At 25.8% G+C, this 14756-nt stretch overlaps 2 protein-coding genes across 3 annotated transcripts; one reads left to right on the forward strand and one right to left on the reverse strand.

The window, feature by feature from the left end:
• Positions 1–2893: 2893 nt before the first annotated feature.
• On the forward strand, positions 2894–10526 carry LOC112596348 (diphosphoinositol polyphosphate phosphohydrolase 2). The gene is made up of 4 exons (XM_025341985.1): positions 2894–3295; positions 7811–7972; positions 8046–8130; positions 10230–10526. Exons 1-4 carry the CDS (start codon positions 3203–3205, stop codon positions 10346–10348), a joined length of 459 nt encoding a protein of 152 aa, XP_025197770.1. The 5' UTR covers positions 2894–3202; the 3' UTR covers positions 10349–10526.
• A 378-nt stretch (positions 10527–10904) lies between these two features.
• LOC112596349 (anamorsin homolog) lies at positions 10905–12364 on the reverse strand. Of its 2 annotated transcripts, none has more exons than XM_025341987.1 (5): positions 11965–12364; positions 11662–11906; positions 11418–11571; positions 11221–11351; positions 10905–11129 (listed from the first exon to the last, which is right to left on the reverse strand). In XM_025341987.1, exons 1-5 carry the CDS (start codon positions 12164–12166, stop codon positions 11016–11018), a joined length of 846 nt encoding a protein of 281 aa, XP_025197772.1. In that variant the 5' UTR covers positions 12167–12364; the 3' UTR covers positions 10905–11015. The 2 variants fall into 2 exon arrangements, with proteins under 2 accessions (XP_025197772.1, XP_025197771.1); XM_025341986.1 differs by having other exon boundaries at positions 11662–11909.
• Positions 12365–14756: the final 2392 nt, after the last annotated feature.

The raw sequence follows: 14756 nt of genomic DNA on the forward strand, positions 1-14756 counted from the left end.
TTAACTTGTAGAGTAATTCTAGGCATACAAATATCGTCTTATGTCCGTTCTTTTTAAGACTTCCATAACTCATCATAATATGGTTTGTATACCTAAAAATTTGATTTCGTTTTTTTTTTAGAAAAGACAATTATAAAAAGACTCAGATGTAATTCATACCTAAAATATACTGTAGCCTGAGTTAGTATTTAAAGGTTGAATGTAAAACAATTATAAAGAAAAATATAATACAATTATTGAGTTATGGACTTATGACAAACGCTCGAAAAACCTTTATATTACATTAGAGCAAACATAAAATATTTTACTGAGGTCTATATGATAGCCACTCACCTCTCCACGTATTATCGTTACCAACAATACCAACACACATACCTATATTGGCTATATTCTAGATGAACTTTAATATAACAGCATTGAAACTCCTGCACAGCAGTAGTAGCATTAAAATTTAACCTGAACACCATAGAAATAACATAATATTTATATTGTTTCTGCACAATTTGCTTTTCAGGCCCTACTTCTATTAGTGAAAAGCTAAAATATATTATAATAATGTAGGTAATTGTAATAAAGTTTGCATAAAAATAAAAGATATAAATTAATACATTGTTTTATAGTTTTTATGCTTCATACTAAATTATTGCGTGTTTTAGGTACTTCAAATTGTTAGTGTTTTAAATTCTAAGCGAAACAACGAATGTATTGATTTTACAATGATGTATGTTTTTAGTGTATGTAAACACTTTTGAGGCAGTAAAAATGCTTTTATATTAAAAAAAAAAAATGGTGAAGGGAATTATTCTATTAAAAATTGGATATAATTGATACTTCTGGAGGTCAAATTTAAATTCTTAAAAGTTAATTTAATAATTAGGAAAAACAATTAAGGTAAAATAGGAATTTTTATGCAAATTCAATTTTCGACAAAATTGATCTTGTTTTTTGGTGTGTATTGAAAACGAATTACTAGATACATATGTTCTTTATTAGTTTTCAAAATTTTATACTTGAAACAAAATTCTACCAAAATATCGAATCAATGTTTACAATATTGGATATTCACCCGTAAAATAATTTTTTCTCCTCAAACAACCAATATTTTATTGTATTTTATATAAAAAAAATATATATATTAATTACTTTTAATTTTTCTATGTTAATGTTTATATTATCATTTATCACTGTCATTACACTATAAAGTTTTCAAAATTTGTCGACTATTTATTAATATCAAAATTTTTTCGATTTTTTTTTTTTATAGTTCTTTTATAAAAACCTTAAGACTGCCAAGAGTAGTTGAGTTTTATTTCGTAAAAAATATTTATTTTTATTTGTCAATATTAAATAATATCAAATTATTTATTTGATTATAATGGGCTGGGCTACCCGATTCTGTAGTGATCAATTTTGTCAAGTTTTCTTGAGTTCGGAGTAAGCAAAATGTAGAAGAAAAAACATTTTTTTAAATATTTTATATATTTTATAGATACCTAGATATAATCGTTTGAAAGTTTGACCCAAAACAATATTTATAATCGATCCACGATGGTAGAAAAGAGAAATGGAATATAATATCTACGTATACCTAGTATTATACATTCAAAATAATATTGAGAAAGTTTAAATATTTAAAAAAATAAATAGTTGTGTTTTTTAATATCAAATTGTATTAGTAATGTTCACGTTAAATTTCATCTGACGTAAAATTGTGTTTTGAATAATTTTATGAATATATAATTGTTGTATAACAAAGGTTTTGTAAAAAACCATTTTTTTCTCGATAGTCACGCGTGCACATTCTGTGTTAGTCGGAATCGGGGAGGTGGTAGAAAAAAAATGACATTTTTCTTTGACAGCAAGGTTGCGACCCGCAGACCGTAACGTGGGCCGCCAGTCCGCCACGCCGATCGTGTAAGCTGTTAGCTGTTAGCATTCAGCCGGCGGCGTGTGGCGTGTCTCGGTACTCTCGTCTTACCGTGTTTTTGTTATGACGTCGAGCATGGTAGTTGTTCACACGCGGTTGCACACACCACGCGGACCATAGAGTCCGTCCCGCCATAGACATAATAATATGTACATGAAGGCTGCGGGGTGACTGCGGTACAGGCGCGAACGCGGCAACACCGCCCGCCGGTAACCGTCTCTTGCGACGTAATCGCTTCGATCGCCGCTCGCCCGCCCGCACACATCTATGCGCTCGTCACTACGGCGCGCACGATGCCACGATACATAATAATAATAATAGTGAATAGTGATGATATGTACAGTGGTGGCGGCGGGTGCATTCGGGCTGCGCGCACGCGTGTGCACCGGATTCTAGATACAAACCCGCGTGCGCGCGCACACAGTACAGCAATAAAGGTAGAATAGTTCACGTTCACCCTTCACCACCATCACCACAACCATCCCCACCCCGTTTAACATCACTACCACCACAACACCACCGCCAACACAATCACCGTGCATTTTGATTGGTTTGTTTTTCGCGTCGTTGGCCGCCCGTGCGCGTTCTCGCCGCATCAATTTTTTTTTGGACTTTGACACCCATTCCCGTCGTCGCCGCCGTCGTCGTCGTCACGATTATGGTTGTCCGGACGAACAGCGAACGAAACGATATGCAATCGTCTAACGGCGGTACAATGTTTCGATTACAATGTCTCTAACTGACATTTGTCTAATGTATCTCTTATTGTTTAATTCTTAATATCCGTTTTTTCCCCGTTTTTTTTCTATTTTATTTTTTTTTTTGTTTTATTATAATTTTTTTACTTTTTTTTTTATATACATTACGTATTAAATTTCTTTATTTTAATTTAATTTTAAATTAAACTACTTTTATTCAAATTTTTATACTCGTACTTAGTATTTTAAATCCGCTTTAGCTCGTATATTTAATATAACTCAAAAAATCTACCATATTTTGTCGTCTTATGTTTATATATTATTATAATATTATATACGTCTTTTATACACGCGGGTAGATTTTTATTCGTCGTGAAGTAAAAGAAAAAGCCACAATTGCTCGTTCATATTCCAAAAACACAATCTTTAAATTTAAAAGAAAAATGTCAACTGTCGTTGATACATCTCATAGTTTTACCTAATTTATTTTTCCAAACAATCTACATCTACCTATTATACTAAAGATTTGTCTTTAGAAGTTTTTCCTACTTACGAGGACGTCAATTAATCAGAAAAAATGAAAGATAAACCGAATTCAACTCGTATTTATGACGAGGATGGATTTCGCAGGCGAGCTGCTTGTATATGTGTACGCAATGATTCCGATGAGGTAATTATAATTTTGTATATATTTCATATTACAATTTGGATACATGATTTATTAATAATATACTGTGCGTAATACATCGCTTCCACTATCATTCTGATGTTACATCACGGTTTTTTATAATTATAATATGTTTTATTTTTTATACTAGGTATTTTATTTTTTGTAATTTAAGGCAGCTAAGATTAATTTTATTCATAGAATTCAATATTTTTTATTGTGGATGTAAACTACATAACTATCAATTGAATAAATGTCTTACATTGTTAAATCATCACTATTAATGTTGCTAAATAGAATTAAATTAAAAAAAATTACATATGGAATACCACCTACTTATCTATACAATATACATGGAATTATATTCATTTTATCTTTAAAACCTCATTTAAAATTTTTCAAATTAAAATCTTTTGATAGATTAGTAATTTGTAAATCAGGATTAATCCATAACATTGGGCTGGGTAGTAGTATTAGTCAATGTTTTTAATTATTTAGTTATTATTTTTAACTCTAATATATTACACAAGATTTACCAATAGAATTTGTTATTTTAATCGTAAATATTTCTATTGATTGAGTTTTATTTTATTTTTACCCAACATTTGATTAGCTTTATTGGTCATTTAGATTTTAGATTAGATAGGTATTACAAATTTGATTATCTTATAGGTTATTTTTAGTTCTTAGAAGTATTAACTAAAAATAGTATTTGTAAGGTATTTGAATATGTTGGTCAGATAAACTAATTGTCTTTAAATAAAGGTACCTACTCATATTATCTGTATAGTTTACTTATTATAGTAATATTGTAATGTAAGTAATGTAACTAATGTAACTAAATATTGGTATGAAATTTAATTTCTTAAATGATTCTTTTAAATACCAAGATAGATAATTGTAATAGACTTGACATATTTTAAAGTAGTTTTATGTAATTTTTTATCTGAAGTTTATTTTTAGTAGTATAGTCCACATGTATATCTATGCATTAATAAAAAATGATAAAATATTTATTTAAAATTATATTTATAGAGTTTTGTATGGTTTGTTTGAAGTTTAAAGTTCTCAATTATTTTGTCCTTAAAACTTGAAGCTTTTGTAAAATTATTAATGTTATTTAAATTACTTCATTTACTATATGTTAATTGTTAACATATATAGTTAATTATTTCATATTATTATATAATATTTACTTCTACCTACCTTATTCTTTGATTTTAACAAACTTATAATTTTGTGTAATATAACTTTAAATATATAATGTAGGTACCCAAGAAAATATGTATTCTAAACATGGTCAACAGTAAATATTTAAATATCATAATTTAATAAATACACATACAATTATAAAAATATTAGTGAGCTAAAATTTGTTAAATTTGATTACAAAAAAATTTAATGTTTTAGAATTAGTTTCCTTCTTATTACCTATATTAATCTAATATTATTATTAAGTAATAATAGTAATATGATATGTAATGGAACCTTTATTATATTGTGTAATAAATAAATTATCTTTATATTTAAGATAATTCTAACTACTTGGGTTCTTACTATGTAGTTCTAACATAATTTACATTATCTAATATTAATTAGATTAATTGAATTAAACTATTATTGTAATTAAGCCTTAATTGTTTTTAAATTATTTAACAGTGTAAAATGATTTTGATTGGGTTAAAATGATATTAAATATATTTTTTTTTAATTTCACTTTTAATTCTAATTATGTAGTTATACCAAATTATTAAAAATTTCATAAATTGTTATTCTTTTACAAAATATACGAGAATATATTATATTAAGTCAATTTTTGATATGTAAATACATGAATAGACATGTATTATATGTCAGAAGTAGATTTATGTTGAGTTTTTATACATTCAAAAATATTTAAAAATGAAATTCAAACAATCTTTTAAATTTCATGTCAAAAAAATTGGAAAAAAATATACTTCTATTCAATACTTTTAACCTAGATCTGCCTCTGACCTAAAATATTTTACAGGAATTATATTATCTTAAATATAAATAAAGAATTTATTTTCTGAACCTTTGCTCTATTACAATACATTTTTCTGCTATAGTTTAACTAGAGTTTGAGAATTACAGTGCCTAAAATTATAAAAATAAACTTTAAAAAAAGCACAAATATTTATTTAAAAGCAATTAAAATCATTTTATCCCATTGACTATAAATTAACTAATTGTTCCCAACTTTGATTATAACTGATATGAGTTATTAATTGTACAATGTATGTCCTTGATATTTATAGTATAAATTTTGTAATCTATATTTTCATTTGGGTCAAAGTAAACTCAGAAACTAAGTTAGAATAAGTAGGCAACATATTTTACAGATTATGTTTTTGGTATTATTACTAAATTAGTTACTAAATTGTTAATTTTATATTCACATCTTATGATGTACCAAAATATAACACTAAAATGAATAATTATTTGAAATTTTATTGTGTCTAGTAATAATAATGCCTAGTGACAATCATCATATAAGTAATATTACAATTAGATGTTTATTATTGACCTTAAATAACCTTTTGTCAGTTTTAACTTAAGTATTCAACCTATTTATCTATTTTAAGTGTTTATTCTAAACACTTGTATTTATTTTAGTAATTTATTAGGATAATTTATCTTGATTTTTGTTTAGTCTCAAAGTAATAACTTAATTAATGTTATATACAAAATTGTTGGTAATGGTTTAGCATTGATTTTTAATAGATATGCATGAGTGGTTATACAATTAATAATTTAAGATGTTTAAACTTTAAAGTGTAATTTGACTAGGCCCCAGCTAAGCATTAAAATAAATTACATATTCAAAAATGAAATCTTTGAATATTGACAAAAATGATATTTAAAGTAGTAGGTATTCTGTCGAAACCTGAGTGATGATTTCTTTTCATGTTGGATCTGTTCCAAGGTTATAAATGTAAGAGTTAAAATTACCTATATATACTTAAGCATAATTTAGAAAACAATGGTTATTTTTAAATCCAAGTGCAACTTATACTTGTATTTAAATATATATATTTTGTGAATACAAGTTACAACTATTAAATATTTTGTTTATTTTGTTAATTAAAAAAAAAAAAATCAATTACAATATTGATACTTCTATAATAGGTTCATATATTTTTTTATGTTAAATTATAACTGAGATTTAGTATCCCCAAAGTATTATATAAATAATTATTCTGTAATAAATAATGTATGCTAATATTCTTGTAAATTATTAATTACTAAATGTTAATGAAATATTTTCTTTCTCTATCTTTATGTATTGGTATATTATAACGAAACCAGGTGATAGTGTTACTTATGTTACATTAACTACAAGTACTCAAATTAAATCATTTTTATTTCTGATAAGTTACCAAAAATATGACTAAAGAGTTAATATGTATATTTAAAAATAACTGATAAAAAATATTTATTTTTATAAGCAAAGTTGGGAAAAAAAACAAATTTGTTATACTGATAATAAAAGCTTGGTATTACATATATAGACTATAATTTAAAATTTATTTATTTTTTAAATTACAGTTAAAGTAAAGGTTGATTAGCAAATCTAACAAATTTAACAGTGGGTAAAGCCCATTGATTATTTATAAAAATACAGTGAAACAATATTAACTATCATGAACTATAACTGTCAAGTATGATTATTATCACTAACTAGTATTTTTTGTAGTTAAACCATGTTTTATATTAACATCTTTATAGAAATTTATCAATAACTATTCATATAATATTTATAAATTTTAATTATTGGATAATCATAAAATAAATTGTTCAACACTACATATTACCCTTAATAGCTTATACAATGTTTTCATTATACATCAACATTGAGGTAAATCAAATAATTTATCTACGGCTTGTTGTGATTTACAAATTTTGCCTTTCCACTAAACTACAAGTGACTTTGGTGTAACTTGGTTTAATTGGTTGGTTAGTTTTATTAACTATAACTTGTGAGTAAATTAAAATCTTGTAATGGTACTTGTTTTCCTACAATTTTATTAATTTCCTTAAAATATATTAAATTCATATTATGGTTTTCAAATATCATGCATATACATATAGTACTAAAAATAAAGTAAAACATAATAATCAATAGTTAACAATAAATATTTAATATTGGTATTAATAATTTAGTTATTTGTGAGACTATCCTATTGATATGTGTACATTTTGTTACTATGACAGGTGGGTAGTTATTTTATTTTTTTTTATAGGTCATGGACTTTGTGCCAAAAAAGAACTAAAAACTGAATAACCTGTGTAAATTTATGTTATATATTAGTTAGGTATAAAATTCACATTACAACTACATCTAGTATGTTATATGATAAAAATATCTAGTTCAAGGTAAACTTAAGTAATGCTACATTAAAATGTGCTATTTTTTCATATCCCCACAAATTTATTTAATGAATAATGATAACAGACTATTGTGCACATTATATAGGTATATGATACTTTTTGAAGGTGTTGTTGGTGACTTCATCTAGTAGACCTGAACAATGGATCGTACCTGGTGGTGGTATTGAACCTGAAGAAGAACCAAGTGCCACTGCTTTAAGGGAAGTAGTTGAAGAAGCTGGTGTTGTGGGCAGATTACATAGAAGACTTGGTACATTTGAAGATAGGGTTAGTATTATTTATTTTTTAAATAGTAAACTGCTTGTTGGACTGTATTTAATTTTTAATTATTTATTTTTAGACTCATATCAGACGACATAGAACAGATGTGTTTGTTATGATTGTAACTGAAGAATTAGCCGAGTGGGAAGACTCTTTGGGCATAGGTAAAATTTTCTGAAATATTTAATTATAAGTTGAGCTGCATTCAATTTTGACATTTTACTTATTCAATAGTTTATTAAGATACATACATCATATTATAAGATTTAGAAATATTACTCATCATCAGGGGCGGTATCGGAAAAAAATTTAGGCTAGAAAAATAAATTTCCTCCAGGCCATTCAACATTTTCATCTCTTAAATAAAATAAAAAAAAAATTTTCTATATATACTCTTCAGGCCAACGGACTATTTAGTTTTCAGGCCGCTGGGATTTTTCCCAGTATCCTGGTGGACCACTCCGCCCTTGTTCATCATATACATTCTACTGATGACTACCTTTAAATTATAAATTGTACAAACTTTTTATTTTAGTATTTTGAGCCCAATAGAAATTATAATTGTGTCTAGTTGTTAATTTATAAGCTTTTCTTCTTTTCTCAACTTTTAAAATATTGTAACCAAATAGTCTAGAGTTCTTAAGTCTTGATGTAAATTTAGAAAATACACCTAGTCATACTTGAAATAAAACGTGAGCTGACATTATACCAAGATAATATGCTCTTAAAATAAGGTAGTGATAAATGTAATAGTAATAAATCATCAACAAATCATAGTTAACAAGGTAAATTGCTCAATATTTTGTTTTTGTTTCAGTTAAAGATAATAACTTAATTATTATTAACGATAATTTCATTGCCAAATGGTTCCTAATTTAGGTTGCCTAATCCTAAAAAAAATTAATATAATAAACACTTCACATTTGTAAAACAAAGTTAAGTATTATATTAATTATTGTAAAAGTATACAACACAATTATACTTAATATACATTTTTTATGATATAAGGATCGGTCCATTAACAGAACCAAAAATTATACATAACTTATGCCTTATTAGATAAATTTTATATGAGTGCATATTTATCTGAAGTATTCCACTTATAAATAAAGTTTTGATTAACAAAAAATAATATCTATAATAATTTTGTTGAAGCATTTTTCTATCAATCCTTTTTTTATGTGTATAAATAATTTTATTAATTTCAATTATTTTATATTTTGTGTGATTATTAATATCAATATTATTTAAAAATTTGAAAATATAATTTTTCTTAGTTTTTTTATGTACACATCCACTTATATTTTTACCAGTATCTTGTCATGACTTATAAAACTTATATAACTATACACTATAGTTATAATTTAACTCGCAAGTGCATATTTATTTAGATTGTGTATTCATCAAATTGAAAAAAACATTTCAAACTATAATAAATTTTACCTTAAATACAATAAGTTTTTAAAAGTTATTAACAGGGCAAACTCTATATACACATAAACAGTTCAAACATCAAGTTGACAAAAATATGTTTTGTCTATCAATAATATTTACTACTATTAAATATTAATTATATTTGATGTAAGTCGATAATAAGAGAAAAAATATCTCAACACAAAAATAGTTTATTTCCGGTTTACCATGCACATTAAACTATGTTCCTATCATTTTTGTTATTAATATCTGTTAATTTGTTTGGTAATAAGACATTGTAAACACAATAACAAATGAGTAATAGGTTATAGATATCTATAGTAGAATTATAATTTTATAGGGAAGTGACCTTGGAGTTCAATAAATTATTAAGCTCAAGCTAAAGAAACGTATATATTGTTTTTGTGGATATAAAAAAATAAAACTATGTTCAAAATGTTCTGAAATTTAATACTTTGTTGTTTAACATAACAATATAGAAACTTTTTAAACAGCTAATGCTATATGGAAAAATATTTTAACGTAAATTGCTAATACAGACAATTAGAAATACTTATTGTGTTAGTAATAATAAAAAAGTAGTTAATATAAATACATTTAAAAGTTAAAATACTAAGAGATAATTGCAGATTATTATTTATTCAACTATATTTTTAGTGTCATTAATGTGATGACATTGAGTAGTATTTTGTTATATAATTTTCATTTTAATTGTTTTTATATTATCCCTGTATATTAGTTCACAACAAAATATTTTTTAGTATAAGTAATATGTATATAAAATTCAGTTTGTTTATAAATATTAATCTAACATTATTATTTTGTCTAGGTCGCAAACGGAAATGGTTTAAATTGGAAGATGCACTAAATATGCTACGTTTACACAAACCCACTCAACACACGTACCTGGAAAGTTTTGCTCTCAATAAACAAAAAGCAAACATCTGAAATAGTCATCCTTTAAATAAATTATTTGCTCTAAATGGAAAAAAAAAATACTCCCTAAAATGTTTAGATTAAAAGTAATATCAATTTGCTAATAGATTTTAGTCTATTTTTAATCAATGAATTCAATTTTATGTTTAATATCAAGTTAAGTTTATTTACTTTTAGATATAAGGGAAGATTTTTTTTTTAATAATGCAAAATTTGTAACGCTTAATAAACAAACTAAATAAAAATCACTGAACTGAATAATAATTTATAAAAATTAATAACTTTGTGTATATACAATATTATGTTATAATAATATATCTTGTACGCACGGCTTCAGTGTTTATGTTACTCATTGTATAAACATTTGACAGACTGCCAATGGCTTAGTGGATTAAACTGCTGAGTTATATTAAATAATTTATATATATAATAGTTTATACATTTTTCAATGTTATATCTTTTATTTTCATTTTTTTTTCTCATTTGTAACCATAATTGTAATGCCCTTAACATGTTTTTGGTTTAAGGGGAAAAAAATACATTGGAATAATAATAATAAAAAAAAAAATCATGTTTATTTATTTTAATTAACATATTCTTGATGCCAATTTATAATATAATTAAAATGTAATTAAATAAATACTCTAGTTCTATGAGTGGTGTTAATAGAATGTGCTAATTATAAATCGTCTTGTAACAAGTTTCCAGCGAGTTGAACTTTCTCACCTGGTCTGAAAGCCGGCATACCAAGGTATGGACAACTGGCACAACGGAATGCATCACCCAGATAACACTAAAAAACATAAAAATCTGTCAAATTTGAGTTTTAATGTAGACGTGCAATGCTGTTTAAATGATTAAATGAATATAACAATTTCGCTTACACTTCCACAAGATGATTTAGCATTGGAAGTGTCTGGCACGGGTGTGTCTTTGAGACGATTTGTTTCGAGTTCTTCTGCCAATCCACAAGTACAGTCTTTGCAAGCCTTAGCCTTTTTGGTAGTAGCACAAACTAGGAGTTTAGGTGACAAAATTTTAAAATAATAATTAGTTGTTTTTGTGTTATTTGAATACATACCTCTGAGTGAAGAAGTATCTGGTTTTTTTAAATCGTCAGCTTCTAATAAATCGTCTTCAGATATTGTTTCTGAATTATTATCATCCAACTTCCAAGCTGAAATGACATTTTCTTTTGTCTCTGGATTTAGAGCGATTTTATCGCTGGTGCCGACCTTGATACAAAATAAAATAAGCACACATAGTCAGGTAAAATATTTGATAAACCTTAATTGCTTATTATAATCTAAGTCATATGCATTTACTTTGTAAGTGGGCATATTTCCAATAACCATTCCTGGAATGGATTTGTTTACAGCAACATTAAGAAAACCACATAACTTCATACGTTTTACCAAGGTGTCTTCAGTGCCAATTATGGTTTTTGCCATCAGTATGCCGCCAGCCACTAACAATGAGGTGTATTTTGGTATTAAGCTCAGATCGGACAGACTGTTGTCATCTACACCGAAGCCTAATAGAATGGCATTGTACAATGACCCTTCAGATGCTACTAAAATCAACAAATTAATAAATAGTCAAACTAACAATTTGAGTTTGCTACTTACCAAGGTTCAAGTTATCAACTAAGGCAAATTTCACATTGACCCTGTCGGCATAACAACTAGTTAATTCTTCTAATTTTTCAACGGTCGACGATTTGCCGACAACGAATAATAAATTTTTCCGGTCGGATGTCCCTTGAGTTACTGTCAAATGATTGTCGTCTAACAATTTCAATAGATCAACTTTGATGTAATGATCGTCCATGACTGTCGAAACTGGAAAATGATTGCTCAATATTTTGTAATCAGAACAAAATGTGTTCCTCTTAAGATCTAAAAATTTGCAATTGTCGTATTGAAAAATGAAACACTTCAGTATACAATCACGAACGACAAATTAACAATAAAAAAAAATAATAATAACTATACTAAAGTATGTGTTAACTATTAAGTTAAGATCATTGAAAAAAAACATTTAAATTTTAATCTTATCATTTATATAGTTAATGTTCTTAACCAATCAGTAATGAGTGATAATGTTATCTAATCACAGGGATTGATATTAATCACGAATTAAAAATATTAAAATGTCCTCTGTGGCTCTGTTTTCACTTTTATATTTTTATAATTTTATTGTTAAGCAATGAACTATAAATTATAATGAATAATGGACAATAGCTATTAAATATGTATACCTTTACATCTAAATTATAAAATATTACCACTGAATAAATTAATTCTATTATTCTACGATCTAAATTCGGTACATATATCTGTCCTAGTCACTTCGAAAAATCGATCTTTTCATGAACAGGTAGCCATTTCATAAAATGGAAACTGATTTTTTACACTTCGTGAAATTTGAAAATATTTTACGAAATGGTCATTCGAAATTAACATCGTGTAATTATTTTCACAATTTGGTCGCATTTTGTGTATTGAAGTACAACATTTAACGGAAACGTCAAATTTGATTAGATTCATTATAAATTATTTCAAGTACTCGTATTTATTAAGTACTTAATCATAACTTCTACAACTTGTTTTACCCAACTAAATTTAACTTTAATTATTAACACTATTAGTCATTAGAGCAGGAAAATGAACTGTGATAACACTGATAACGACTGTTATCTTTTAAAACAAATACATCTTTTGGTTTGACAAACACTCTTATACAAACAACTTAGGAATCCTCGACCTCAAAATACAACTTGGATAGTTTCATGCAAGGTTAATTCTTTTTTTTTTGCCAACCTGTTCAGCAGTGGCATTATGTTGCATATTTCCAGAATTATTGAATCGTTCTTTGATAAGAAATTCGAATGACCATTTCATGAAAAAGTGACCATTTCGTGAAATATTTTCAAATTTCATGAAGTGTAAAAAATATGTTTCCATTTTATGAAATAGCCATCTTTTCATGAAAAGATTGATTACACGAAGTGGCTACGACATATCTATTATCTTAATTCTGATATTAATATAATGATTGTGATAAATGATAATATTAAACTTATTCGTAAAAACGTAAAGCTGTTGCACTTGTACGTAAAACTGTAAGACTAACGTGTAGGAAAAGTGGCATTTCTCAATAATACAGAGCTACATATTTTTTTTTTTTGTTTCATTTCAACTCCTTTTATTAAGGTCAAATTTATCTAAAATGTTACTGATTAAAAAGTTTTATAGTGCTTTGTGCTTCATGAGATAATTTTTTATGCATCAAAACCTCATATTTCTACTCTGATAATATCATCGCAGTATTAATTTGTACTCTCAAGCCCACGCTATACACAGAACACATTTCTTAATACCAAATATATAATTTTATAATTTTTGAATAAAGTCCCTTACTATAAAAATGATAGTGGATATTATTATTTTTAGGATTTAATATATCAGTTTTATATTTTATTATTATTTAGCTTAAAAATTAAAATCAAGTGCTGTAAATTTTAATAAATAGGTACCTTCTAAACTGTTTTGAGACAATATTTTAACAAATTTATAAGTGTGTCAAATCTTTAAAAATAATATTCTTTAATATTTTGTAGACGAGGAGTGAAATTTTACTTTATAAGCTAGTAAATTTTAAAAAAACAAAAAATTATTTTGTTTGAGTGCATTTTGTTTATGTTATAAATGGATCAAGAGAAAGAATGCTTATTCTTTGCTGCTTAATACGTTGATATCTTTAAAAATATATAGGTGCCGAAAAGTATATTTTACAAAATTTTGACTCGTAGGAAAGATTTTTGCACGTCTTTTAATTAATTAGGTTTAAACAAAAAAAAAAAAAATTAATTTGAAAAATAAATACTACGCATCACATTTTTTTGATTATTATGATATATAATTTTCAATCGTCATTCAAAGTAAATTTAAATACTAAGCGAATTGAATAAAGTTTCTTTGTCAAAATAAAATAAATACTTAATGATAAAAATCCGACTATTTTACGAAAGCTGGTTCAGACAGCTTTGAGTTGACTACCTATTTAATTCTTTACATACAATTATGCAACAACATTGTAAATATATAATGTTAAATAAATTTATAACAATTAATGTTTGGCTTAAATAAAGTATCATAAAACTATGAAATTACATCATTTATCTCTTATGTTTATTGCTATAAAAATGTACTTACCTACACATTTATAAAAATAATTCCTGCAAAACCGAGTGAAGTTCTACAGGCTACATATATTATTAGATGCTTATTCGGTACACTTATTTTTGTGTTTGTAAATGTTTTTCTAAAAAGTCAAGTGTTATAAATAAAGCACGGATTTTTATACACTGAAAAGTATCAAAATATGCAGTAAAAATCATAAAAATATGCAATAAATT

Source organism: Melanaphis sacchari, unplaced genomic scaffold (genome assembly GCF_002803265.2).
Source record: "Melanaphis sacchari strain LSU unplaced genomic scaffold, SCAv2.0 Contig31_pilon_pilon, whole genome shotgun sequence".
NCBI classification, from domain to species: Eukaryota; Metazoa; Arthropoda; class Insecta; order Hemiptera; family Aphididae; genus Melanaphis; species Melanaphis sacchari.